The sequence below is a fragment of the Oratosquilla oratoria genome, chromosome 11 (genome assembly GCF_046742065.1).
Source record: "Oratosquilla oratoria isolate Oo_2021 chromosome 11, ASM4674206v1, whole genome shotgun sequence".
In the NCBI taxonomy this organism is placed as follows: domain Eukaryota; kingdom Metazoa; phylum Arthropoda; class Malacostraca; order Stomatopoda; family Squillidae; genus Oratosquilla; species Oratosquilla oratoria.
The window spans coordinates 58,800,565-58,827,338 of NC_134787.1; the positions used below are offsets into that span (position 1 = coordinate 58,800,565).

The following is a 26,774-nucleotide window of genomic DNA, read 5'->3' on the forward strand; positions in this document are numbered from 1 at the left end:
GAGGAGAGAAAGGAGAGGGAGGAGAGAAAGGAGAGAAAGGAGAGGGAGGAGAGAAAGGAGAGGGAGGAGAGGGAGGAGAGAAAGGAGAGAAAGGAGAGGGAGGAGAGGGAGGAGAGAAAGGAGAGAAAGGAGAGGGAGGAGAGAAAGGAGAGGGAGGAGAGAAAGGAGAGGGAGGAGAGAAAGGAGAGGGAGGAGAGAAAGGAGAGGGAGGAGAGAAAGGAGAGGGAGGAGAGGGAGGAGGGAGAGAGGAGAAAGGAGAGAGGAGAGGAGGGAGGGGAGGAGAGGAGAGAGGAGAGGAGAGGAGAGAGGGGAGGAGAGGAGAGGGAGGAGAGAGGGAGAAGAGAGGAGAGGAGGAGAGAGAGAGGGAGGGAGGGAGAAGAGGGAGGAGGAGGAGGGGGAGGAGGAGAGGGAGGGAGAGAGGGATGTGAGGGAGGGGGGGGAGGCGGAGGTGGAGGGAGGGAGAAGAGAGGGAGGGAGGGAGGGAGGGAGAAGGGAGGGAGGGAGAAGGGAGGGGGGGAGGGAGGGAGAAGGGAGGGAGAGAGAAGAGAGGGAGGGAGAGAGAAGAGAGGGAGGGAGGGAGAAGAGAGGGAGGGAGGGAGAAGAGAGGGAGGGAGGGAGGGAGGGAGGGAGGAGAGAGAGAGAAGACAGAGGAGAGAGAGTGAGCAAGGAGAGACGGGAGAGAGGGGCGAAGGAGGGAGAGAAATATAAAGAAAAAGACAGAAAAAGAGAAAGATATAGAGAGAGAAAGAGAAAAAGAGAGTGAGAAGGATGATTGATATGTTATGAAGTGATAGGGGCACACCAGTTTTAGCTGTTGGGCTCTGCAATGTCTGTGCCATTTCTTGCTGTATTGCTTCTGACCCAAGGAATGGCCCAGGGGCCAGAATGGCCCTTTATGCACAAGGAGCCAAGATAACGGATGGTGGGTCCATCCTTTATCTGGCCACTTCCCCTATACAGGGTGAAAAGTTCTTCTGATATATGTTTTATGTATAATATATATCAGGGTAGACAGGAAGGCACAGTGGGAGGTTTTGCTGATATACAGGATTGGGGGAAAGCCATTAAGGTCAGTCAAGAATTTTTATGAAAGTAGTAAAGACTGTTAGAATGGGAAATTGAGAGAGCGAGTGGTTTGAAGTAAAGGTTGGACTGTATCTGGGATGTGTCATGTTGCCATGGCTGTTCAATGTGTACATGGATGGGGTGGTAAGGGAGGTGAGGCAAGGGTAATGGGCAAGGGACTGGAGATGGTTAAAAAAAATGGAAAGAAGTGGGAGGTGAGCCAGTTGTTGTTTGCTGATAACACTGCACTTGTGGCAGGGGCTAAGGGGAGATTAAGGAAGTTAGAGACAGTCTGAGTTGAGGATGGCAGTGAGATGGAAGAAACTTTTAAGGGAGAGAGGCTGGAGGGAGTGAGTAGCTTTAGGTATTTGGAGTCACAGGGCAGTGGACAAGGTGTAGGGATGACCCGTCATTCAGGAGGTGCTAAGATAAGAGGGAGGGTGGAGGGGTGTGGAGTGTACTCAGGGATGGAATGGGTGGGAATGATTTTATGCCTTTTTCTTTTTGGCTACCCCCCCATTGTAAGGGGGAAAAAGCCTTGGTATATGTATGTATGTATGTATGTACATGTGGCAGGAAAGGGAGGAATAGAAGTAGAGTTAAATTGTAGATTGTGAGAAGCAATTAAATGCCTTGGGGAATTAAAAAGTATCACGAAAAATAAGCATCTGGGAATAGATGCAATGAGGAGATAATATGAAAGGGTGATAGTCCCGACGGCTTTGTACGGGGCAGAGACTTGGAATTTAAGAGAGGCAGAGAGGAAAATTTTGAACATGTTTGAGATGAAATGTCTGAGAAGTATAGTGGGGATTACAAGGTTGCACAGAGTGAGAAATGAGGAGGTGAGGAGGAGAGCTGGGGTGGAAAAGGAGATGGCAGATATGGCTGATGAAAGAGTACTGGGTTGATTTGGACAAATGGAAAGACTGAGTGAAGAAAGATTAGTAAGAGGTATGGAAGGCAAAGGCAGATAGAGTGAAAGTGAGAGGATGACCAAGGATGAGATAGATGGATGGGGTGAAGGGGGCATTGAGAAAGAGGGGAATGTCTGTTGAGCAAGGAAGAGTGAAGGCAGGAGATAAGGATGAATGGAGACTCCCTGTGTATAGATGATAGATGCAAGGAAGGGAAGGGAAGGGGATAGGGGGGCAAGGGGTGCTTATGTGTGAATGATACTTTGACACAGCCTAAAAGGATTTCTCCCCATCTTCTCTTTTTCTGCACGAAGGGACAGAGGTTTTTTTTTTTTTTTTTTTTTTTTGGTAATTAAGTGAAGCAGCCCTGCTGTGGATGTACTGTGTCTTGCTACACTGCTTCTGATTCTGGACAGCAGGGAGGATACAGGGATGATCTCGTCCATGAGGAGGTAAGACAAGAGGGAGGAAGGTGTGGTGGATGGGAGTGGAATGGATGGGAGTGGAATGGATGGGAGTGGAATGGGTGTGAGTGGAATGGGTGGGAGTGGAATGGGTGGGAGTGGGTATGTGCTTTTGACTTGGCTACCTTCCTCGTAGGGGACAAAAAGCTCTTGGAATATAAGGACAGATGTTAAATATATGAGCTATGTTACGTACCAGGTGTGAGCTGAAGGCAGTCTGTCTGTTGACCGGTCATCACGATGAATCTGGAATTTCTGAGTGCCATTCATGCCTTCAAGAGCAGCAAAGCCTTGCAATGGAACTTTACTAGTGCCAGTTACAAACTGCAAGAACTTGGCTCGCTCTGCCTGGTCGAAGGACCGCAAAGCCCTCCAGAACCACTGTATCTGTAAAAAGATAAGAACCAAGCTTATGTTTGAGAAATCGCCTCATATCTTCAATTCATCCCTGTTTGTGGGCTCTCATGAACAAAAATATATAATCAATACACTTTTGGCCCAGTACGACTAACAATTCACAATAACCTCGTGACAGAAGGTCACACACCTGCAAAGAATTTGGCTGGTATTTGTGGTATTCTGTATTGGTGCGAAGGTCATCAATGTCAATGGTGGGCAGACCTGAGATGAGGAGCTCTGTCTCCTGTTCATTGAAGATAGATATGAGGCGCTTGGGGATGATGTCATAAAAACCTTCTAGGAAGGCGTTCAATCTGTGAAAAAATAAAAAAGATAAATACATAAGAGACGAGCACACACAAATACTTGGAACACCTCAAAAGGTAATACAGCCAAACTGGAACAATACACAAATTCAAATCCAAGTCTGATGTTAAGAAAATTAGGATATAGCCCTCGTTGGAGCCATACATGAATTCAGTGCTAGATATAACAGGAAAACAAGGATGCAGGGATGACCCATCATCCAGGAGCCAAGATGAAAGGAAGGCATGGAAGTGGAATAGGTGGGAATGAAATGGGTTGGAGTGAAATTATGCCTTTTGACTTTGGCACCTTCCTGGTATGGGGGAAACTAACCTTGGTACATATGACAAATTGAAGAGCAAGAGACAGGACACCATGAATATTACTCCTTTCCTGTATACTACATTATGTACATCCATAGATATACCAAAGGCTTCTTCCCCTTTACATGGGAGGTAGCAAAAGCCAAAAGGCATAATTCCACTCCCATTCACCACCCCTCCCTCCCTCCATCTAATCTTGGCTCCTACTGGATGATGGGTCATCCTTGCATCTCACCCATTGCCATGGGCCAGAAGCAATGCAGTAAGACAGCACATTCATGGCCGTATCACTTAATTGGCGACACATAACCACTCCCTTCCATGCATCACAGTACCGTCCATACACAACCATTCTCAACTCACCCCTATCTTGTCTTCTCCCTTCCTTCCTCAACAGACATCCCCCTCTTGCTCAATGCCCCTTTTGCCCCATCCATCTATCTCATCCTCAGTTACCCCCTCATGTTCACTCCATCCACCTCTGCCTTCCACACTTCTTTTACCAATCTTTCTTCACTATTTCTTTCCACGTGTCCAAACCATCCCAATACTCTTTCATCATTCCTATCCCCCTCTCCTCCTCACCTACTCATTTCTCACTCTATCCAGCCTTGTAACCCCTACCATACTTCTCAGACATTCCATTTCAAACATTTAAACTTATGTTCCATGTCACCCATACAGTGCTGTCAGCACAATCACCCCTGCATACAATCTCCTCTTAGAATCCATTTCCAAATGTCTATTTCTCACTACACTTTTTAATTCCCTACACTTATTTGCTTCTCAATCTACAATCTTCCTCCACCTCCACTCCTCCCTTTCCTGCCACATGCAACCCCAAGTACCTAGAGCTATCCACTTCCTCCAGCCTCTCCTTTAAAACTCACTTCAATTTGCTGTCACCCTCTCCCATTGTACATCTCATCACCTTACTTTTACCCACATTTACCCTCAACTTTCTCCTCTCACATACTTTCACTAACATCTTCCTCCCTGCTCCAGTCACACATAATTATGTAAATACACATGTGAACACAAAGAATTATCCAGAGATCAAGTCATATCTAAGTAAAGTCCAACACATGATCCATGACTATGGTGAATCACACAAGCATTGTTTCATTTCTATATACTTCAATCAGGTAAATACGTACCTTATTTTGACCACTCTTCACTCCATACCACTCAAACATAACCATTCTAAATATACACACCCCTTTCCACCCATTACTTTACTCACCTCTCTATTCCACATTTACTTTTCTTTTGGTTCCACCCATTGACCTCATTCCTTATACCAACGGTTTTTTCCCCCTTAAAAGGGGGGCCAAAGTCAAAGGCATAAATCCACTCCCACCCATTTCATCCCCACATACTCCACCCCTCCCTCCCTCCTTTCTTGGCTCCTGGATGACAGGTCATCCCTGTATCTCACCCACTGCCCTGGGTCAGAAGCAACGCAGCAAGACACAGCAAGGCTGCTTCATTTAGTCAGCAACCCCACCTCGCTGTCCCCTCATTCCCCTGGTAATTATACTATTTACCTTTCTCATTCATCAACTCACTTTTAGCACCTCTGACTCACCCCCCTAATTCTCCACCATAAATCTACTTTCAATCTTCCATGTGATCACTTTCCCCAATGCATTCATATTCAATATGCTTCCACACACCATCATGGACAAACTAAATAATCCATTAATGCTGTCCATTACCTACTGCCCAGGTCAGAAGCAATGCAGCCAGACACAGCACTCCTACACCACTACTAGCAATCACAAAAAATATATATACATACAAATAAAAATACATACATATACCAGAGGCACCTTACATGGGAGGTAGCCAAAATAAAATAAGTAATACAAAATAAAGGAGGACACTCACTGTTTTCTGATGGCTCCAGTCATCTTCATCTGACAAACAAGTCGCACATATTCCATCTTTGTCTCCTCTGTCACAGGTATATTTCGACCACTAGGTTTCAAGTCCCTAACTTCTGTGACTCCAAATTCTTGGACCTATGGAAGACAAAATTATATACAATCATTGTACTGGTGTGGTGCTGTATGTCACTAGCTGAAAGTACTGGGAGGGAAGTAGTTGCCAATTGTCAGCTTTACGTGTACGGAAAGTTGTAAGAAATATAGTTGAAGCTGTCTGCAAGAAATCTTGGGCCCAGTCCAGAGACACCTTCAGATGGTAATAGAATAGACAGGTTTTGAAAATTGCCAGTTTGTCCATCTTGCAGAACCATGTGAAAGCAGGTATCAATGGTCCATGTTGCCAAGTAGAAATGGAGAAGCATGTGTGAGGTACAGAATAAAGAAGAAGAAAGGAAAATGCAAGATGAGGAAGACCAAGAGAACATATTAAGATGGGGTGGGTGTTTAATGGAGAATACTAAAAAGAATGAAAAGATGATTCAGAAGGTAAAGAGTGAGGGGAGGCAAGTCAGGTTGACAGTATGTAAATGGGGCAGATATATGCTAATGGAATTTAAAACAGCAAAGGAAAGATGGGTAGAGTATTTTAAAAACAGTTGTTAATGTATAGAAGGCCGATGTTGATATATTTATAGGTTTTGACAATCACAAGTACGTAACTATAACTGGCACCTTGCAATTTATTTCAAAATCAACTAAAGTATTGCATTGTGAATCTAAACCTACAAAAGGATATGTTACTTACCTCTGTGCTAAACGTAAGCTCATACCCTAAATCTGCTACATTGTGCTCAATGAGGTAAATAAGACCCTGATAGAAGGAATAGTCTTCGCTCTCCATGTCCTGCACACGAACCATTTTACCCAGAATGTGTTTGTAGAATGATCTTGTGAAGTAACATTCAAGGAGCTTGTTGTCATAGATGGCTTTTGCTGAAAGAAGAATACAGCAGTCATTCTACTTATCCTGTCTATATAATCCAAAATTTAAAAAATACCATTTTCTGAAGGACAGTAGAAATATCCACTTACCTATCACTCTACCCACAAACTTGAAATAAGACAAATGGTTGGAGTTGCAGTGCGAAGCTGGGTTGATCATGTATGTTACACGATCTCCAGGTGAGGTGCAAAAGAGGGCATAGTTAGGATTGAAGATCTCCCTCGAGATGATCATGTACCACTCTCTGAGGAGGCCTCCTGCATCCTGGCCCTCTTCACCTGTACAACACAAGTTCTAATTTCAGATCGGGTGTAACATATGCGACCCACAGGGCCATATCCACTATAGACGATAAACAAACACATTTTAAAAGTTTTTAGAAGAAACAAGACAGATAACAGGGAGAAAGATAAAGAATTTACAAATACAAGATCATTGGATTTTCACTCTATAAAAGTTAGCATTTTTACAATTTGCTGGAAACACTGAGTATAAATGGATCCACAAACTTCATTGGCAACAAATCTACCTCTTCCCACAGCAAATGGAAATAAAACCTTGTATAATAATAATCTTACCCTCAAAAACAATGTAAAACCTATTCTTCCACTCATCCGGAGATCTTCTGTGTAGTTCTCTAAACGAGTCTTCAAAAACATGTTCTCTCCTCACATGTACAGCCAGATCTTCCCTTCTCATACCATCATCAGCACGCTCTAGCTCCGTCCGGAAATATTTACGTTTTATATCAAAATCAAGTAGCCGTGTGTGGTCTACCAGAACAGAGAAGGGACCATCAGCTAGATGAACTGTTGATTGCCTCAGTATTTGGTTCAGCACAGTACGATGTGTCTCTGAAAGTAGTAGATGGTTTTAAAATTATGCATTAGTGGAGCATAATTATATTTACTTGTCATATACATAGTAAAGCCCCTTTTATGGGGGTGGTAGTCAATCCACAATCCCACATGTACAATTAAAAGCCATTCAATCACCCTTCCCATTTCAGAAGCTCAGGGATGAAGGGTTGTCTTTTCCCATTACACGGTTTGGATCAAAGTCAATGTAGCAACGCCCCTTCCAGAGCAGTGCCTGACAACTGGAGCATATTTACTATCACTACATCATTATGTGAAAACCCTACTCCTCGTACACTCAAAATAATCATTTTCTCTTATAGTCTATGAATGTTCTCTACTATGTAGGTTGTATTCACCCCTTAGTTCTGATCAATTATTGTTGGGAAGTGGTTTGAGATGATCATGTGTTGTTTCATGTTGTTTGCATTTGGAATGAAGTAAGCTCATTGCGATGTCATGGGACATAGCTTGTTGGCTATATTGTGGAAGTTGCCCAGTGTGGTGGTTGCTGGGATTTAATGTTTACTTTTCCATTTCCTCTCTAAAAAATTTACTGCTTTCAACATACCTCCACAATACAATCTATGACTATCAACCCTATCATATGCCTTCTTAGTCTGCCAAACACCTTCAGAATTTATCTTTAACCAATACCTCTCATGCATTTCTACAAACAATAAATATCCATCTCAGCATTTTCAAAATATTAACATTTCTGAACAGTCAATGTCCCGTTTTTACCTGCAAAAGTAAGGAACTTCTGTGTGTCTGAAGAAATGAAGGTTTTGATGCTTGTAACAAGTAGAGTGCCATCTGGTTGCACTGTGGCCTCTTCCGTGGTGGTGCCTTCACCTTCTACGGAGAAGAAAAAAAGTGTTAAATATTGGTATGTTCACCTGAATCAACAATAGCAATAACACTAATAATAAGCTATACATCTATATACCAAACAGCTTCTTCACCCTTATAAGGTAAGCAGCCAGCCAAAATATGCAACCACCCTCCATCCAACACCAATTTGTTTCTTTTTATAAATATCTTACTCATTGTGGATGAAAGGCCATCCCTAGCTGAATCAGAAACAATGCAGCAAGACCCAACAACCAAAGCTGGTTTACATGGTGACAGACTCGTCCTCTCAAGTAATTATAAGACGAGAAATCCTTCTGGGAATGTCGTCCATTCCCAACCACACTCTACCCATACCTATCTCCAGCCCTTTCCTTTCCCAGCTCGGCAGACATTCCCCTTTTACCCAAGGACCCCTTTACCCCATCCATCCATCCCATACTAATAATATCAATAATAATTATAACTCAATCTGTTGCATCAGACATCTCTTGCAGGAGACCCATAGCTCACATGTAACCAGCAACACTGGATTGCCCCTTAACCACTTCAGTACGGGACTTAAATCTCGCGGGCAGCAGCCAATGCCAGCCGTATGATGTCACGTAATAATATTCTTATCATAAAATATAGTCGCCGCTTATATCGATCGTTCTCTCTTTCACCCGCGAATTTTGAAAACCACAGAGAATGGGATTCAGGGCGCATTTGGGAGAATGTAAAAACACAGGGGCGACTACAATAAATATAATCAAGACGCCGATATGGCAGCGTCGCGAATCCACTTGCTCCTCATGACGCCTACGTGTGCGGCACCGTATGGAAGGGGTTAACCTCTTCAATACAAGGTCCGATGATTGATGCATCACAATACTTGCATTATAAAATAAAGTCACTCCTGTGATACTCATTCTCTTTCACTGAGTAATAATAAACACATAACACTTGATCAAGTCTGTTCACAGAATTCAGGTGTCACTCAGTACAACTACAAAATAAATATAATCAAGACACTGACACCAGCATCCTCATGTACCCACTCGCCTCATGACCCCTACGTAGGCATCATCATATGGAAGAGGTTAAAATATTTGGGGTGGTGTTGTCTAGATATGGCTAGGGTGAAGGAATGTATAAGGTGTTATGTGTGATGGTTACCCTTGGGGCAGTTTCTGTGTTTCATTCTTCTCTATTTAGCATACTTTCTTCTGTGTATTTTTCTCTTGTAAGTAGTACCAGAAATGTACAACTCTGGTGTGTGAAAGGTAGTATGGTGGCACACCTTCAACGAGATTTGGTTGTTAACCCCTAGAATACAAGGATACCTATATAGGCATCCTGAGGTGGAAGTGTGTATATGAAGATGCCAGCATCAACATCCCGATTACATTTATTTTGTAGTTGTAGCTGAGTGACCCCCCGTATTGTGAACAAGCTTGATCACATTTTCCATGGTTATAAACATTTTGGGCTAAAGAGAACAAGTATAACTGATGTAACTTTATATTTCATAATGTGCGTATTGTGATGCATCATCATACACCAAGCAGCCTAATCTGCACACGAGTATTTGACCCTTATTGAAGAGGCTAAAAGGGTATTCCTGGATTTTACCTTTAGCAGGGCTTAAAAGATTAAACTACCACGCAAAGTACGGGATTACTGTACTGCAATTACCTAAAGTGTACAATCACTCTTGAGCTCTCTTTCTGGTAAAAAGGGGCTCAAATTGAAGAAAAACAAAGGCAAATAAATACCTAAAGCTGTGGAGGGAAGTGGAGACAGAGGAGCAATTTCATGTTGTAGGTGTGCAAGTTGAGCTTCACGGGATTCACTGTGACCACCTGCTCTATCGTTTCTATCTCCAGCTGCAGCATGGACCAAGAAGAATGATTCTACTGCTGGCTGTAGTACTAAGACTGCATGGTGGTCTGGGGTCTCGCCTAATTCCACTAGACAGGAGGACAAAGTGTGCCACAGATGTTCTAATGCCAACTGAGAGCTGAGACTTCCCAAGTCTGCTGGTTCTGAATCAAAAGAAATATTTTAAGATTATTTTCTTAATATGACCAAATAAATACATACATACATATACCATGGGCTTTTTCCCCCCTTAAGTGAGGTAGCCAGTCCTAATAATATATATATATATATATATATATATATATATATATATATATATATATATATATATAAATATATATATATATATATATATTTATATATATATATATATATATCTATATATATATATATACACACACACACTCATAGCTCCCCTTCCAGTATAATACAACTAGGTAAATACACACACATACACACATTACTTCAAACCTCAAAATTTGCATATAATATTTTTGTACAGTATATGGGCCTGTCAAAACTGAATTCCTTACCAGCAACCTCAGAATCCACATCCATGGCTTCTGCCTGCTGGCTTGCTTCTTGGGTTACAGGAGGAACAACTTCTGAATACCCAATATGGCTCTCTACACTTGCAGTATTTGCAGTGTTGTCTGCCTCAGGATTGGGAACATTCATGCTTGAACCTTGACCTGCCTCCGGAGTTGTGACAGAAGTAGTAGCTGGGGTAGTGCTAATTGTTGTGGCAGCAGTGGTTGTAGACGCTAAAGAATTGATAGAAGTGGTTTGTGTTGCAGAGGGTGTGGTAGTAGTACTCTGAGCACTAGTAACACTAGCAACGGACAAGTCCTGTTGCTGCTCTGTAACATTTGCTTCTTGTTGATTACTGTTTGCTCTGTTTTGGTTTTCTTGTTCTGTTCTTCCTGCTGATTCACTACTTCTCTGGTTCCCTAGGATAGTAAGAAGAAAAATGGATTAGTTTACAAAAAAATATTACTCAACATAGCCAAATCAATGCATGCACCCACCCTACACCCAATCCATAAGCATCTAATAAACCTATTTGTCCCTTTCATCTGAGCTTCTTATGGATGGAGACTCATCCTTGTCCCCATTAAACTACGTGGGTCAGAGACAATGTATCGAGACCTCCCCAGTAAGGAAGAATAACTAAAGCTGGTTTACTTCCACTACTTCATTACAAAGTTTAACCCCGACCCCCATCCACTCAAGTGCAGACAAAAAGAAATCCCTTCAGGCCAAGTCATTCCCTTGCCCATCAACTCTTTATTCACACCTATTTTTTTGCCCTCCCTACCTTGCTTGACAACAAATCTTGCACCAAATGCCCTCTTCACCCTATCCATACACTTTGTTTTCAATTTTTCCTTCAAGTTCCCTCCATTCATTTGTTTTCCATATTCTTTTTGCTACTCTTTCTTCACTCATTCTTTCCATATGCCTAAGCTTTCTTAGCATTTTTATATGAATCCAATTTACTAGCTCTTCCCAATGCCTGCCTCATCTCCACATTTCTTACTCAACCCATCATCATAATCCCCACATTTTTTTATCTTTCACTACCTTGGTCGACAGACATTCCTTTTGCATCAAAAACCACCTTCACCTAGTCCTTTGTTCAAGTTTCCAGCATCTACTTCCCTTCAACTCCCATCCATCCATTTCTACTTTCCATATTCTTTTTGTTAGCCTTTCTTCATTCATTCTTTCCATATGCCTAAACCATCTCAGCATTATTCAACAAATCCTATTTGCCAACTCCCTTTCTACTACTTTCTGCCTCACCTCCACATTTCTCACTCTACCCAAACTCAGAACCCCCTATCATACTTCTTAAACACAAACACTTCATCTCACAAACCAAGGCTCTTCCAAATGTGTGGGATGAGGAGGATGAGAGGGAACAGAAGGAAGGTTAATGAATGGTGGGATGAAAAAGTGAAGGCAGTAGTAGGAGAGAAGCATGTGTAGATTGGATGCAAGGTAGAACTAGGAAAGCAAAATATTAGGTCAGCTGCATCATTCTTTCATCTATTCACAATATTACTCTATTTACACCTATTTTTTGCTCCAATTCTCTCCACAGATCCTCAACATGCATACAAAGCCCTCTTCATACCATCTATTCTTCTCAATCTCATTCCATCCCATCAAAATAACGTTTTCTTTTTAACTTACGATTTCTTCTGTTTCTTGCTAATCTAATCGCATCTCTCAGCTGAATGATGACCTTAAGTGTCCGCAGGAAAAAGGCCTGAGATGACGTTTTACTGGTTAGGGCTGACATGGACGCTAGCTGCAATTCACACGGAGGTTTTACTTTTGCTGAGCCACGGATAATCACCTGCTCATTCGTAAACCTGAGGATGAAAAACAATGCAATCAAGAATTAATACAGGTTTGATATACTACACATATACCTATCTTCAAACAAGTTTTCTTTGGAAATAAAAAATTATTTTCTAAAGTATAAACTGAAAATTAAAGAAGGTCACTATTAGCACACAGTTTACAAACCTTATCCATAAGGTTTTAACATGAATGAACCATCCGAGAGAATGGTAATAATGCAATAGACATACATATGGCTGTTGACATGATAATACATAGACAACAATATATATTCCCCGAGTGACTCGTGAGCCCACTCATGAGGTCGTTGCCAATTGACTGAAAACTGCAGGTCATCTACAAGAGACACTAGGGGCTTGATCTTGATATGTTCCTTAAAAACATCCTTTCAAAAACATCATACAAACTGAAATGAAGACCTTACACACTTATCCCAAAAAGCCATTTCCCCTTCGTACAAGGAAGCCTCGTAAGTATACACAAGACAGAAATCACATCATAAACACACCTGTCTCTAAGAAGACCCTTGAATTGCTTTTCTGGAATATGATCCATTGGCTGTTCTTCTTCATCGTTGATTATATGTCTATGTTGTAGGTTGTACGCTCGTAAATCTTCTAGGAGGGCAGCAATGTGCTGAGCCACAGTGCTGCCTAATTGAGCAGCCCCCTGCAGCAGTAGGCGGAGTACCAAGTCACGTGTTGGTGGTGGGCCATGGGAAAGGTGTAGAAGAAGAGCTGTAGCATCTTCTAGACCTTCTTCAGAGCACGACTTGCTTGTTAATACCTGCAATTTTGGATTTTGTTTTTTTCTAATTTGTACAGTTACCCAGTACAGTGTGGTGGTTAGGCATGGTAAAGGAACATCCTTATCTTTTTTCCTCCCATCAAATGTGTCCCCACTCCTTATGTATTACTCCAATTCCCAATATGCAAGTCCCTTTCACATCTCATTGCTTAAACCATGAATAAGATGCACCTCACTTCTTCCCCAACAACACTGGTAGTTTGTTCCTGGTACACTCCTCTCAAGGAACAAGTTGTAACCTTGATTCTTACAGTATTCATCTCACTGTCACCCATACACATTTTCATTTGTTTAACAACCTGGTCACAAGACTTTTATACTGTCTAACCATCTTTTCCTTGGTCTACCCCTTTTTCTCATTCCCAACACCATGGATTCAAAAATCCTTCAAGATCTTGTCCATTCACATGAACAAACCTTAGGGTAATGTGTCCCACTTTCATCTGTACCCCAGTCGATCCACAAATCCTTGTCCCATACTTTCCTAACTCCATATACAACCCTGAAAGATCTCATTTCTTCTGGCTCCACCAAACTTCTCTGTTGCATTCATTGCTCAAGTCCTGCTCCTGTATATAACATAGAGAACAAATGTTGGTTCATACATTGCTTTCTTTGCTACCCTGGATAGATCACGGGCTACTGAAAAGTACACGAGTTAACTCCTCTACATCCCCATTTCACTCATACCATCTTTTTCATTCTTTGTATTACCATTGTGCCATATGCTTACCTGGTTTGCTCCAAGCTATCCCTCTATAGTTTTTGTACTAAGACTGCAACCTTTTCCCTTGTATACAGCACTATGCATCCTTTCTTCCAGACTTATAATGCTCTTTCATAACACATTACATCTCTTACTGGTCACCCCCCCCCCCTCTCAATTGTAAATACAAAATTTAACATCTTTATCCCACTACATGTCACCCATTGGAGGAAAAACAGAATGAAATATACACAGACAGATTAAGCTGTAAAGTGCACTGATAATCAAGAGTATATATATATATATATATATATATATATATATATATATATATATATATATATATATATATATATATATATATATATTAATTTTCTTTCTAATGTTTTCAATTCTCCTCACTATAGTTCTGACTTTGGGAGGATGAGCATAAACTTGTGTGTTATTAAAATGGATAGCTATGGACAGCTCGTTTATGTTCATCCTCCCAAAGTCAGAACTATAGTGAAGAAAGCTGAAAACATTAGAAAGAAAATTAATAATTATGATAATGCTGTGGTGTTTAATTCGGTTTGCATTAAAGAGAACCTGTGCCCCAAGTATGTATGTATGCATATATATATATATATATATACATATATATATATATATATATATATATATATATATATAATATATACATACATATATATATACATACATATATATATATTATATATACATATATATATATATATATATATATAAAATTGTAATAAAAAAGCCAGATTAAGAAAAATACTCAACAAGAAATAACCTTAACCTATACAATTCTTACATTCAAGATTGTAACCTTGTTCCCTGTACATAGCACTATGCACACACACCTCCAGTCTTCAGTTGTTCTTTCATAAACTACACACTAATCACTCACTGCCTTACCACCCAATTCTGGAGTATATATAAAATTTTAAATCTTCATCCCATTACATGACATCCCCTAGTGCAGCATTTCTCAACCAGGGTTCTCCAGAACACTAAGGTTCCGCAAAAGGTCCCTAAGGGTTCCGCAACAACAAGTGAGATAAGCTAATGCACTTGATTTTCTATTTAATTTCATATACTTAATATAATTAAACACACATGACATATTCTTGGTTGTTGTAATAATGTAATATAGACATCATCCTATCTAACCTATAATTACACTGAAAATAAAATGAGAAAGATATAGATATGCATTTTTTTTGCGCATGTGTTTCTTGATACATGCAATTTATCTAAAAGGTTACGCAAGGGTAAAAAGTTTTAGAAACGCTGCTCTAGAGGAACACAAGAATAAAACATACAGACTGTTTAACCCATAAAGTGCATTGCGAGATGTTCAAGAGCATCTATAACAAATTTTCACATTGAGAAAAATTATCAACTGATGAGAAGTAACAGCTTTACCCATTTCTGTTGGTACTATTTTAGTGCTGTATGATGACCTGAACATATACTTGTGTAGTTCTTGCTTCTTTTGGGAGAGATTTCTTGATGGAACTAATATCTGGAGGGATTTCATGGAGCAGGGTGTTTGGTAGTCAATCCTGAAGTACTTGTTTAATGATTTTAGAGCAAATGTGTTTGTGTGTGTATGTACTGTACTGTGTGGTAACGGTGGTAGGTTATAGTTGCTTGAGCTGTATCCTGCTAGTGTTCCCCACTCCCTTCTTTGTTGCATAAAGGTGGTTTTATGTAATAAAATTAGATATGCAAGTAGGGTTGAAGGCTCTTGCATAGAACTGTGTAACTATTATTTTTTGGTGATGTTCTTTGGGGAAGATTTTGGTTTCTGTATATAGGTGTTCTGTTTGAGTGTTTTGGTCACCCCCCATTTTCATTCTAAATTCTTTATTTTACAGTATGTCTGTTTTCCTGATTATTGGAAATCATGGAAGTGTAAGGAGATGTGGCTCTCAAGAACTGTTTGTAGATTGATTTTCCTTCTGGTGTTTAAAGTCCATGTTTGTGACTGATTCTAGAACCTTTACTTTCTTCTTTATTTTTCAAATGAGAAACAAATAAATGGAGGATGAGTATGCCTTGGCTTACTACCTCCCTTACAAGAGGAAAAATCCTTCTAGTAGCAAAAAAATTCTTACTACACAGTTTATGGGTTAAACTGCCTGACAGTATGAATCCATACATTTTTTGTGCCCTGTTTAGTACACCATTGCAATAAAAAAAATTCTTACTACATAGTTTCTGGGTTAAACTGCCTGGACCTGGACAGTATAAATCCATATAAAATTACAGATAACTACTATTTGTTATGGTCTTAATTTAATGACATTTATTTCATCTTCCTAATTCTCTTACACTGTTCATGCTTGTTTTATCTTATAATCTACCTATAGTTAAACTCTCCAAAATAAAAACAAGAAAAATATTACCTGAATTGCCAAGCTGAGCAGGTTTTCTAAGACACTTGTTGCCTCTTGTGATGCCTTGGTGGTCTGACCACTGTCAGCAGTCTCGGGCAAGCACAAGGATATTAAGGCAAGTAATCGTAGAAGTCGGTCAGTTAATAACGAGGACCTTTTGATGACGGGATGAGCTAATTGCATAATAAGCTGCCCAAGAGCTGAATTTTCCAAGGAGAGAGATCTGTGGTCTTCCTCAGAACTACTACCAACTCCTGAGTGAGTTCGAGTCAACCCTTTACCTTTCCTAGATACACTAATGGAATCCAATTTCACCAATAATTCCCAGAAGTCTGTGCCTTCCAAAGTCTGAGAGGATCCCCCCTTGGGCATTTTTGTAACTGCCCCAGAGGAAGGTACAACTGTTGCAGCTGTAGCGCACTTTTTACTATCACTTTTATTACTCTCCTCAGTGTTTTCTTTACTTTTTGCTTGATGGGGTAAGAAGTGGCTTGGAAAACTCTTGGCTAGTGAAATTAAGGTGTCTAGTGCATGCCTGTTGGTGAGAACGAATTATGATGTAAGAGGTTACTTTGAATTATTGACATAATATTCAATGAAATATAACTTTTTATTTACATTATCATTAGAAACTTTTTTGTTTCTGCTTGAGGGGATGCAGAGGGGGGGGTGTCACCGAATTAACTAAGTGGCCTTGCTGTGGATGTGCTGTGTCTTGCGACACTGCTTCTGACCCAGGGAAGTGGACAGGATGCAGGGATGACCTGTCATCCAGGAGGTGCCAAGATGAGAGGGAGGAAGGAGGGTGGAGGAGAGTGGAATATGTAGGGGATGGAATGGGTGGGAATGGTTTCTATGCCTTTTTCTTTTTGGCTACCTCCCTTGTAAGGGGGAAAAAAGCCTTTGGTATATGTATGTATCATTAGAAACTTTAACATAACTTACCTGCACACTAGAGGAGATGCCTGAGGGTGTATATGGACTGTGTTGCTCAGTGCATTGACTGATGTCCTTTTTCCAGAGTAATGACTCCTTTGAATTTGGAATATGTTGGCTCGACAGCCGAGGGCAGCATCCATGCTCATACTAAGCCAGGACGGTGGTGCTGGTGCTCGGGCTTCACTTCGCCATATTGGTGTTGAGGACATCACTGGTGTCACATCACCTGGAGATTGAGAATGTGAAACTTAGATCTAAGGCCCCTTTCACACTAGGCAACTAGTGACCGTCACTAGTTACCTACAATTATTTTAAATTGAGCCTTTCACACTACGTCACTGCAATTGCCTGGCTGTGCAACAGGCTATGGCTGTTGCCCACTCTGGTAGCAAGTGACCATCACTGGCAGTTGCCGTCACTGACCACCTCTCTTTCTTGACCAGCAAAGCCAACAGAAGCACCTCCTCCATTGATGTCATTCTTTCAACTAATGAGATAATGAGAAAGGATTCCACAACTCTGTGACAGTCACTGGTTGCTTGCAGTTGCCCAAGACTTTCACACTAGGCAACTAAGTGACCGTCACTAGTTGTCTAGTGTGAAAGGGGCCTAAAAGCATTAATACTTTTTGATGGATATAATGAAACAAGTATACTCATGAAAGATATGCATCATCCTTGTATGTAATCTATACATTTCTAAGATCTGGTAGGTTATCTACCCCACAGTGCACAAAGTACAAAAACTTGTTCATTCCAAAAAGTATAAAATTATATGATCATGTGCAAATAAACAAAGTTAAAGTAAAATGCATTATCAAAATAAACTGAATGGCTTACCACGTGATCCCTTTTTACTTATAGCTCCTTTGCCCATGCCTCCATCAGGTGTTAAACATAGACCAGCAGGAGCCAGGATTTCTGTCGCCAACTGGAAACTACCACTTGTTCTGCTACAACTCTGAGTAGGATCTCCACACCTCTCAATGATGGACAGAAGTGCCTGTTCACAAAAGTGAAACCATCATAGAAAGAAATGTTCAGTTCAACAATAATTTATCATGGTACACAAGATTATTTTACTTAATTCTTCCACAATTATACTTCTTTTGAGTTCCCACCTTAATAACCCAGTCCCTTGTAGGAGTGTGGTGGCATAAGTTGCGCAGAACTCTGTGAAGCCTGGATGTATTCAATTTTGGCTCGTCCACAAAAAGCAGCACCAAGAGGCAGGTCATTGCCTCATGATCCAACAACTGGCGACCACGGGGCTTCGTACTGTTCAAGGAAAATAAAGAAATTCAGCTGCCGATCATACCTCGTACCGAGGTATTGACTCCATGGTGACATGCAGTAGGGACTGCATGCAGCCAATGGTTTAGATATTTTAGGATGTCATTCAGGAGGTGCTAAGATAAGAGGGAGGGTGGAGGGGTGTGGAGTGTATTCAGGGATGGAATGGGTGGGAATGATTTTATGCCCTTTTCTTTTTGGCTACCCCCCTTGTAAGGGGGAAAAAGCCTTGGTATATGTATGTATGTATGTAGGATGTCATACATCATTTGTCTGTGTTAGAGTAAAATCTCTACTCACAGGAATGATACTACTTTTCTACTACAACTGTCTCTCCCATATGCTGTTCCTCTGAAACTCTCCTTACTTCTACAACTACCACTTCCTATCCCTTGTGGTGGTAAGAATTCTGCCAGTTTCCTAGAGGTGTCATAAAAGACGATTAAATGGGATGGAGTGATGGGACTAGGGAACCTGCTTTATGTTCATCCTACAAGGAGTCAAGGAAGGTTCTGGAAAAACTACAACGAGGATCTTAAAAATTAGGTTATTAAATGTGCATGGTTGCAGTACAGACGAGATCAAAAGGGAGAGATTGGAAGTTTCTTTGTGAGAAGGATGGTGGATGTGTTAGCATAACGTGAAACTAAGTTGAGAGGTCAAGGTGGCTCAGTTTGGGTGGTACAGACAGGACCACCTGCTGGAAGTAGTTCCTGAAGAAATGGTTAAAAGCCAACAACATAAATGAACTTAATGCAAAATTTGACAAGTGAAGATATAGAGAAGGAACCCAATGAGAATAGATCCAACCCATATGTTAAAATTAAGTAAATACACATACTGTACACACAAAGATTTACACTCACCTAACAGACACATGTTGGCTTCCACTTGACGAAGGCCTGAAATTCCAGTTTGTGGACCAATTGGATGAATGCATAAGTCGTGAACCTATTCGGGCAGTGTTTCGAAGAATGGAGGACAAAGAGGTGCTTGACCTAAACATGTGTTCATGCACATGTCGTGCTCTCTCTTCCCTCTGCCTACGAAGTGTCTGTGCCTCTTGAGCCAAATCAGGAGGTAATGCAGCAAATTGTGAATCTTCCAAGTCAGCCAAGATCTGCAAAATCAACAAAATAAGTGTAGTTACATCAGACAAGTTGACTCAATCTTGTGAAATGCAAGACACCCTACTCGTCTGTTAATACTTGAAACTATGTTCTCCTGAACCTACAGTCTGTCGCAGTGTGGAGGGAAGGGCTTGAAGGAAGGAGACTGGATCCATAGGATCATCTGGATTGGCTCTGGCTGCCTGCTGCCTTTGCTGCTCCAGACGCTGTTGTGTAAGCACTTCCTCCTGAATACTTAGTGGCAAGGCAGCTAGGAACTCTGGATTCACTTCACCCACAGGAGGGGTGCTGTTTTCTCTAGTACCTTCTGTGGCTCTTTGTCTAATACGTTGTAACCTGTAAAAAGTCCAAGAATTTTTCATACATGGACATATACACATTTTAAATGTTACAAAAAAATTCACATATATACCAAAAGACCTTTTCCCCCTTATAATGAAGGTTGCCAAGTTAGAATACACCCATGCTAAACCATCCCACATTCAACAAAAACTCATTATTATCCCTCCCATCTTAACTCTCCTACTTACAGGATTATCCCTCTTCTCCACATATTAGAACTTCTAAAACAGAGCCCAAAAGCTGGAGCTGGTTTACCACCACCACTTCATTACATGACCCCCCCCCCCAACCCCTGCCTCATCTTCCCCTCAATTTGGGGAAGATAGGTAGTATTTCAGAAAATTGTTGAATGTGGAGATTAGGGAGGAGCTAAGAAAATGACTTATAAGAGAGGAAAATGACAGGACTATGGGAAAAGATCAGGTACAATGAGCACTGAAAGTAAGGAAAGCTAACGAGGCATCCAGGTTGGATTGCTTTCATGTGGAGTGTCTGATAAAGGGAGGAATGGTTATACTGGGTTGACTGGTGAGGTGCTTCAGGGAGGGAATGTGTCTGAGGATAGGAGTACTTGTTTACTTCCATTTTACATAGGAAAAGGGATAAACAAAAATGAATGTAGTAGTTTTAGAGGGATCAATCTGTTTGGTGTAGTTGGAAAGGCATATGAAAGTGTCAAGATGATTATGGATGAAATTCTTAAGGTATGATAGACACGAGTTTTTGACAAATAATATTTTTTGTGCTTTTAAGGGCGAGAAGGCTTATGCTATTCAAGAGATTGTGTGTTCTTGTCTGGACAAAGTGTGGGTAAGACTGTAAAATAAAGTGGCACCAAGAGGCAGGTCATTGCCTCATGATCCAACAACTGGCGACCGCGGGGCTTCATACTGTTCAAGGAAAATAAAGAAATTCAGTGTTTTCTGTGAAGTGGTTGCATGCTGAGTTTTGCATAAAATTAATTTACCTTAATTGTGAGGAAGGAGGGGGGGGTGCAGATTTAATGAATCGGCCTTGCTATGGATGTGCTGTGTCTTGCGACACTGCTTCTGACCCAGGGATGACCTGTCATCCAGGGAGTGCCAAGATAAGAGGGAGGGAAGAGGGTGGAAGGGAGTTGAGTATGTTCGGGATGGAACAGGTGGGAGTGGCTTTTATGCCTTTGTTTTTTGGGCTACCTCCCTTATAAGGGGAAAAAAGCCTTTGGTATATGTACATACCTTAACTGTTCTGCTATAACTTCTTCTCTCATTTCTTCTGGCAGAGCAGCAAGGAAACTTGGATCTACTCCTTCTGGGATCTCAATGTCACCCAGAATAGAGGTAAACTCGGATCGCTGTGTCCTGGGCTCTCCTACACCCCCTGTGGCACCAGAAGGTCCCGCTTCCATACCTTCACGTCTACAATCACAAAACCAATATTTAACAAATACGATTATTTCCCTTTCACCACTATAATATCAACTTGAAGATAAATCATGATGTTTTGGCTAGAGAAGCTGGCTAGTTTACTTTTAAAATCTACTAAAGATGGTAACAAAATCTTAAATACACTTTAGTGTCTAATGGAATTCTACTTACAAAACTTGTATATATACTATTACCTTGCACCATGTGAGACAACTTGACTTGAGCCATTAGTTTCCATAGGTTGTTCGCCTATTAAGTCTTGCCTAGCCACTGCCCTAACTCTTCCATCCTGAGGGGCATCTTGCTGCATTGACGTTCCCTGCTGTCCTTGGCGTTCCTCTTCCCAAGCTTCCCTTGGCTGTACTGGGGTCATTGAGGGCTGTGCACCATCTCGCCCTCCAGTGAAAAGTTCAGGAGAGGATGCAATTGGGTATGCAGGAGGACTGACTGACATGGGGGCATCCTCTTGCATGATAGGTGTATCAGTGGCATCCCTCGATGTGGGAAGGGGAGGCGGGGTCTGTGGAAGGGCCGCAACCATCTCTGTGTCCGAGGTTGTTAAAGTAGGTGGAACTGGAGGAATTGGAGAGACTGTGGGAGCAGAGGGTAAGGATAAGGAAGGAAAAGTAACTATTGAAGTTGTGAAGTTTGCACTTGGAAGTGGCGGTAAGGTTGGAGTGGTTGAAGACGGTAAACTTGAAGCTTGTGGGGTGGCAGGCGCCGATGGAATGAGAGAGGCTACGCGACTAGGAGGATTGGAGGACACTGACGGTTCTTGGAGAGGTAAAGAGGCCGTACCACCTGGGGATACTGGAGAAAGTAAGGTAAGGAGACCAGAGATACTTGGTGGGGCAGTGGTGGATGTTGTGAGAGTAGCTGTGGAGGTTGTACCTAAAACGGACTCTGCTATAGACTCGGCAATAGAGGCTGTTGTGACCATGGCAGATGCATCTTGTCCAGGTCCCTCCTGTCCTCCAGCAGCTGCTGCTGCAGCTGTTGTTGTAGTTGCTGTGGCTGTGGTTGCTGCTGTCTCTCCTCCAGCTGTTCCACTTCCAGATGATTCTGAAGCCTCACCTTCAATTACATTATCAAACAATTCATTCAGTTCTTTCCCATAATTTTATGCCCATATCTATTATCAACTTGTTTATCATTTCATTCCTGGTGTCCCATTTCCTCCCACATGCAAGCCTTAAAATTCTCTACTTCCTCCAGCCTCTTTCCTCTAAGACTCTCTAACTTGCTGCCATCCTCTCCTCTTGTACATTTCATGACCTTACTTTAACCCACATTTACCTTCAACATCCATATACCTTCTCAAACTCAGTCATTAACTGCCTCAATCCCTCCTCTGACTCTGCTACAAGCAGTGTCATCTGCAAACCTCTACCTAAGCCCCCACTCCTCCCCGCTATCTCCAATTCCTGCCCATTACCTTTGCATTTACCTCCCATACCATCATATCCATGTACACACTGAACAGCCATGGTGACACGACACAATCCTGATGCAGCACAACCTCTACCTCAAGCCATTAGTTCTCTTCTTTTCCAAACCTAACACAAGCCTACTACTTTCATAAAAACTCTTCACTGTTCCCCCCAAGCCCAAATATATGCAAAACCTCCTACAGAGCCTTCTTGTCTACCCCTTAAGTTATACAAAGCTTTGCAAAAGCAACTTACCACCTTGCTCTTGTGATGACTGTGCAGTTTCTGACGTGGCTTTACTGGCCTCCTGTTCTTTCTTCTTCTTTTCACGTTCTGCTTGCTCAATATCTCTATACTTTTCCAATACTGCCATTAAGGAAGGTTTAACAACTGTAAGGTAAACAATTATATCATTTTAGTAGCAATAAGTTACACTCACCAACTGAGACTGAAGAAGTTGGTGTCTGAGTTTGGATGATTATGTGCAAGGTGAAAGTTTAAAGTAAATGATAATAACAATTGTTGCCTAAAATTTTACCATTTGCAAGCCCACAGCCCTATAGCAGTGGCAATGAACCTTTAGCCCTACCACAGGTCTCACTGGGAAACTAATTACTACCTCGTGTTACACTCAAGTTTGAGTTACTACCTTAAGTGGAATACCTGCAACCCAAGACCGAGTGGTAATAGCCCTTGTGCCCCCACCCCCCCCAACAGTTCTCTCTCGGAAAGAAATATTGAACTGTTGTCTGTGCTGTATTAGTGAGCAATCATCGGTGGTCAGCTCTCCATGTGCAAAAAAAAAAAAAAAAAATAATAATAATAATAATAATAATAATAATAATAATAATAATAAATAAATAAATAGTTACATACATACACATATACCAAGGCTTTTTCCCCCTTACAAGGGAGATAGCCAAAAAGAAAAAGGCATAAAATCATTTCCACCTATTCCATCCCTAAATACACTCCACTCCCCTCCACCCTCCCTCCTATCTTAGCACCTCCTGGATGACGGGTCATCCCTGCACCTTGTCCACTGCCCTGGGTCAGAAGCAGTGTTGCAAGTCACAGCACATCCACAGCAAGGCCGCTTCATTAAATCGGCGACCCCCCCTCTCTGTCCCCCCATGCATAAAAGGAGAAGACGGGGAGAAATCCCTTTGGGCTGCATCAAATTTTGCTCACACATACTACCTCACCCCCATCCCCCCATCCATTCCACCTCATGCATCACATCATCATCCATATATAACCATTCTTCATTCACCCCTGTCTTCTGTCCTTCCTCAACAGACATTCCCATCTTCCCCAAAGCCCCCTTCACCCCATCCATCCATCTCATCCTAGGATGTCCCCTCATGTTCACTCCCTCCACATCTGCCTTCCATACCTCTTTTATTAGTCTTTCTTCACTCATTCTTTCCATGTGTCCAAACCATCCTAATACTCTTTCATCAACCCTATCCTCCAACTCCCTTTCCACCTCTGTTCTCCTCCTCACCTCCTCATTTCTCACTCTATCTAGCCTAGTAACCCCCATCATACTTCTTAGACACCTCATCTCAAACACATTCAAACTCCTCTCTTCCTCTCTTATGTTCCATGTTTCTGTCCCATACAGTGCTGTTGGCACAATCACTCCTTCATACAGTCTCCTCTTAGCATCCATTCCCAAATGTCTATTCCTCATTACACTTTTTAATCCAAATCCAAATAGTTGCAGTTATGCAAAATCTTGGGCCCACTCTGGAAACAAATTGACAGACTTTCAGGAGCCACAACTACCGATGGAAGTGAGGAGGGTGACACATTTTGCAAATGGGCAGCTTTGCTGTCAGTCTTACAAGACCATCACATGCAGGTACATATCATTTGTCCCTACACATAGAGATGTGACTATAAATGATCCCATCAAAACAAGTATTACCTGTGACAGCATCATACATGGAGTCAGCTTCTAGGGCTCTCGTCTCCTCAGTCCAACGAGAGTGGGCGCTGGGGACGTTCGCCAATGATGCAGAGGAACTTGTGTTATTCATCATGTTACTACCATGGTCCTGTGGATAAATAATTTGGGAATTGAAAAGGATACTTGCTCTTCCACATCCTATTGTTTTCATCCAAAAATTCAAATTTTGGCCCATGCATTCAATCAAACCAATAAAATTTTGCCTCGAGTTTTGCAGACTGGAAACCTACAGCCCCAGAGGAGATGACAATGGTCTTTCTGCTCCCCTATAGATCTCTCTGGGAAGAAACTTTGTACTGATATCTGTGTCGTGTTAGTGTCGCACTGTTTCTGTGTTACCAGCTGAGAGCAGTAAAGGGAAGGGGCCAGTTGCTATTGTCAGTTTTGTGTTTGAAGGTGAAGGAAACACAGATTAAGTTGACAAAGAGAGATCTCAGTCAGAGTCCAAAGACCAAGTACCAGACCCATGGGGCTGCACCTCCAAATGTATACGAGGAAGTTGACAGGATTTGAAGATGGGCAGCAAGTTGTGGGCTCGACATCCTTCTCATAGGACCACCTTATGATCTGTGAGACACTCCTATATATTCAAATACTAGAAAAAATCATGGCAAAAGCTTTATTTCCAACTTACCTGCAGATCAATGTATTCGTCTGGATCATGAGGCATTAGGCGGACATCTTGATTAGAAAACCATACCTGAGGAGGCTCCCTAAGGTTTGATGCCAGCTGGATAACTTCTCTGTGGCTTGGGCCAAGTAGTCTTCATGAATGCACATCAAAAACATTATCAGTTATCAAAACATATTGGTAACTCTTGGAACAATATTACAAAGAGTCGAGCATTTGTCTCTAATGCAAAAATTTTATTTATTCATTTATTTATTTTCTATCTTATATTTTTTTTTGTAAAATGTATACCTTCTCCGCTAAACAAGTCTATTTCAAAGAACTAGATTATTGAATTGGTCACATCATATCATACCTAAGAACCCCCCTTTGTCTGGATGGACGTCCACTAATTCTTGAACTACCAGTGTTGGGCACTTCACGAGGGTTTTGGAAAAGAGGATGGGTAGGAATCATGTTCGTACTGGCTGTAAAAATATTTTTAAAAATTAATCATAACATAGCCCATGCTGTCACTTCTTATATAAACAATATCTACAACTTTTCCTTTGCTTATGTATTCAAAAATTTTTCAAAAAGACCTGGGTGCTGTCTAACCAATCTTTGCCTACTTACTAGGATTAGCATTTGGTGTGGAAGCCATAAAAGTAGGGTCATCGTGAGTTGTGGCTTGGAGCGAGACCCGATCCCCAAAGATAAAGGTGTCAATTGTGTCAATATATTGCTGGTACGGAGGAAGCAAAAGTATATCATCCGTTTCTCTAGTGCCTGGGAGCTGGATAAACGCTTCTTCCAGATCTTCATAGCCTTCATCACAAACAGAGCCCTCCTCCTCTTCTTCCTCCTCCTCTTCCTCATCTTCTTCATCATCATCATCTTCAGGATATTACAGAAAATAAGAAAAATAAACAGACAAGTAAATAATAAGTAGTTTCTGCAAACACCTTCCAAAGAAATACTATGCTTAGATTTTTGTATTTTAGGACACACATCTTACCTCCCTCTTCCTCTTCCTCCTCCTCTTCAACATCTTCTTCATCTTCATTCTCTTCTTCAGCTTCATCCTCTTCTCTTTCTTCTGAAGAATCTGATGATGCTGATGAGTTGTCATGATCTCTTTCATCATTGCCTCCATCTTCACCTTCATCCAGGAACTACAAACAATAACATAAGAGTGAAGACAAGGTATTGGTATTGGTGGCAGTGAGAACATAACTAATGGGCAACTTCAATTGTGATAGTTAAATGACCCAATGTGAAATAGAACCAACACAATATAGAGGCAATGCTACACTTAAAAGATTGAATTCAAGTTTCACCAAGTAACCTGAGGTGATTGCATCGCTGAATTACCTGTGCCCAATGGATAAGAGTGATGATTTGGTTCCTGAATG

At 41.4% G+C, this 26,774-nt stretch overlaps 1 protein-coding gene across 6 annotated transcripts in view; it reads right to left on the minus strand.

Moving 5' to 3' along the window:
• The window catches only part of HUWE1 (HECT, UBA and WWE domain containing E3 ubiquitin protein ligase 1), a 98,872-nt gene that overhangs the window by 2,590 nt on the left and 69,508 nt on the right, over window positions 1–26,774 (minus strand). For all 6 annotated transcript variants that reach the window (XM_076192957.1, XM_076192956.1, XM_076192955.1 and 3 more), the window contains exons 36-60: window positions 26,378–26,534; window positions 25,996–26,256; window positions 25,736–25,847; window positions 25,384–25,513; window positions 24,708–24,837; window positions 23,030–23,164; window positions 21,539–22,418; window positions 21,156–21,335; window positions 19,698–19,929; window positions 19,330–19,583; window positions 18,292–18,448; window positions 18,011–18,173; window positions 17,178–17,397; window positions 16,242–16,767; window positions 12,820–13,097; window positions 12,138–12,319; window positions 10,472–10,888; window positions 9,833–10,102; window positions 7,968–8,081; window positions 6,945–7,220; window positions 6,456–6,644; window positions 6,169–6,356; window positions 5,365–5,498; window positions 2,994–3,159; window positions 2,643–2,833 (exon numbers count right to left, since the gene is read on the minus strand). In XM_076192957.1, the coding sequence (XP_076049072.1) occupies window positions 2,643–2,833; window positions 2,994–3,159; window positions 5,365–5,498; window positions 6,169–6,356; window positions 6,456–6,644; window positions 6,945–7,220; window positions 7,968–8,081; window positions 9,833–10,102; window positions 10,472–10,888; window positions 12,138–12,319; window positions 12,820–13,097; window positions 16,242–16,767; window positions 17,178–17,397; window positions 18,011–18,173; window positions 18,292–18,448; window positions 19,330–19,583; window positions 19,698–19,929; window positions 21,156–21,335; window positions 21,539–22,418; window positions 23,030–23,164; window positions 24,708–24,837; window positions 25,384–25,513; window positions 25,736–25,847; window positions 25,996–26,256; window positions 26,378–26,534 (5,942 nt within the window). The remainder of the gene's footprint in view (window positions 1–2,642; window positions 2,834–2,993; window positions 3,160–5,364; window positions 5,499–6,168; window positions 6,357–6,455; window positions 6,645–6,944; window positions 7,221–7,967; window positions 8,082–9,832; window positions 10,103–10,471; window positions 10,889–12,137; window positions 12,320–12,819; window positions 13,098–16,241; window positions 16,768–17,177; window positions 17,398–18,010; window positions 18,174–18,291; window positions 18,449–19,329; window positions 19,584–19,697; window positions 19,930–21,155; window positions 21,336–21,538; window positions 22,419–23,029; window positions 23,165–24,707; window positions 24,838–25,383; window positions 25,514–25,735; window positions 25,848–25,995; window positions 26,257–26,377; window positions 26,535–26,774) is intronic.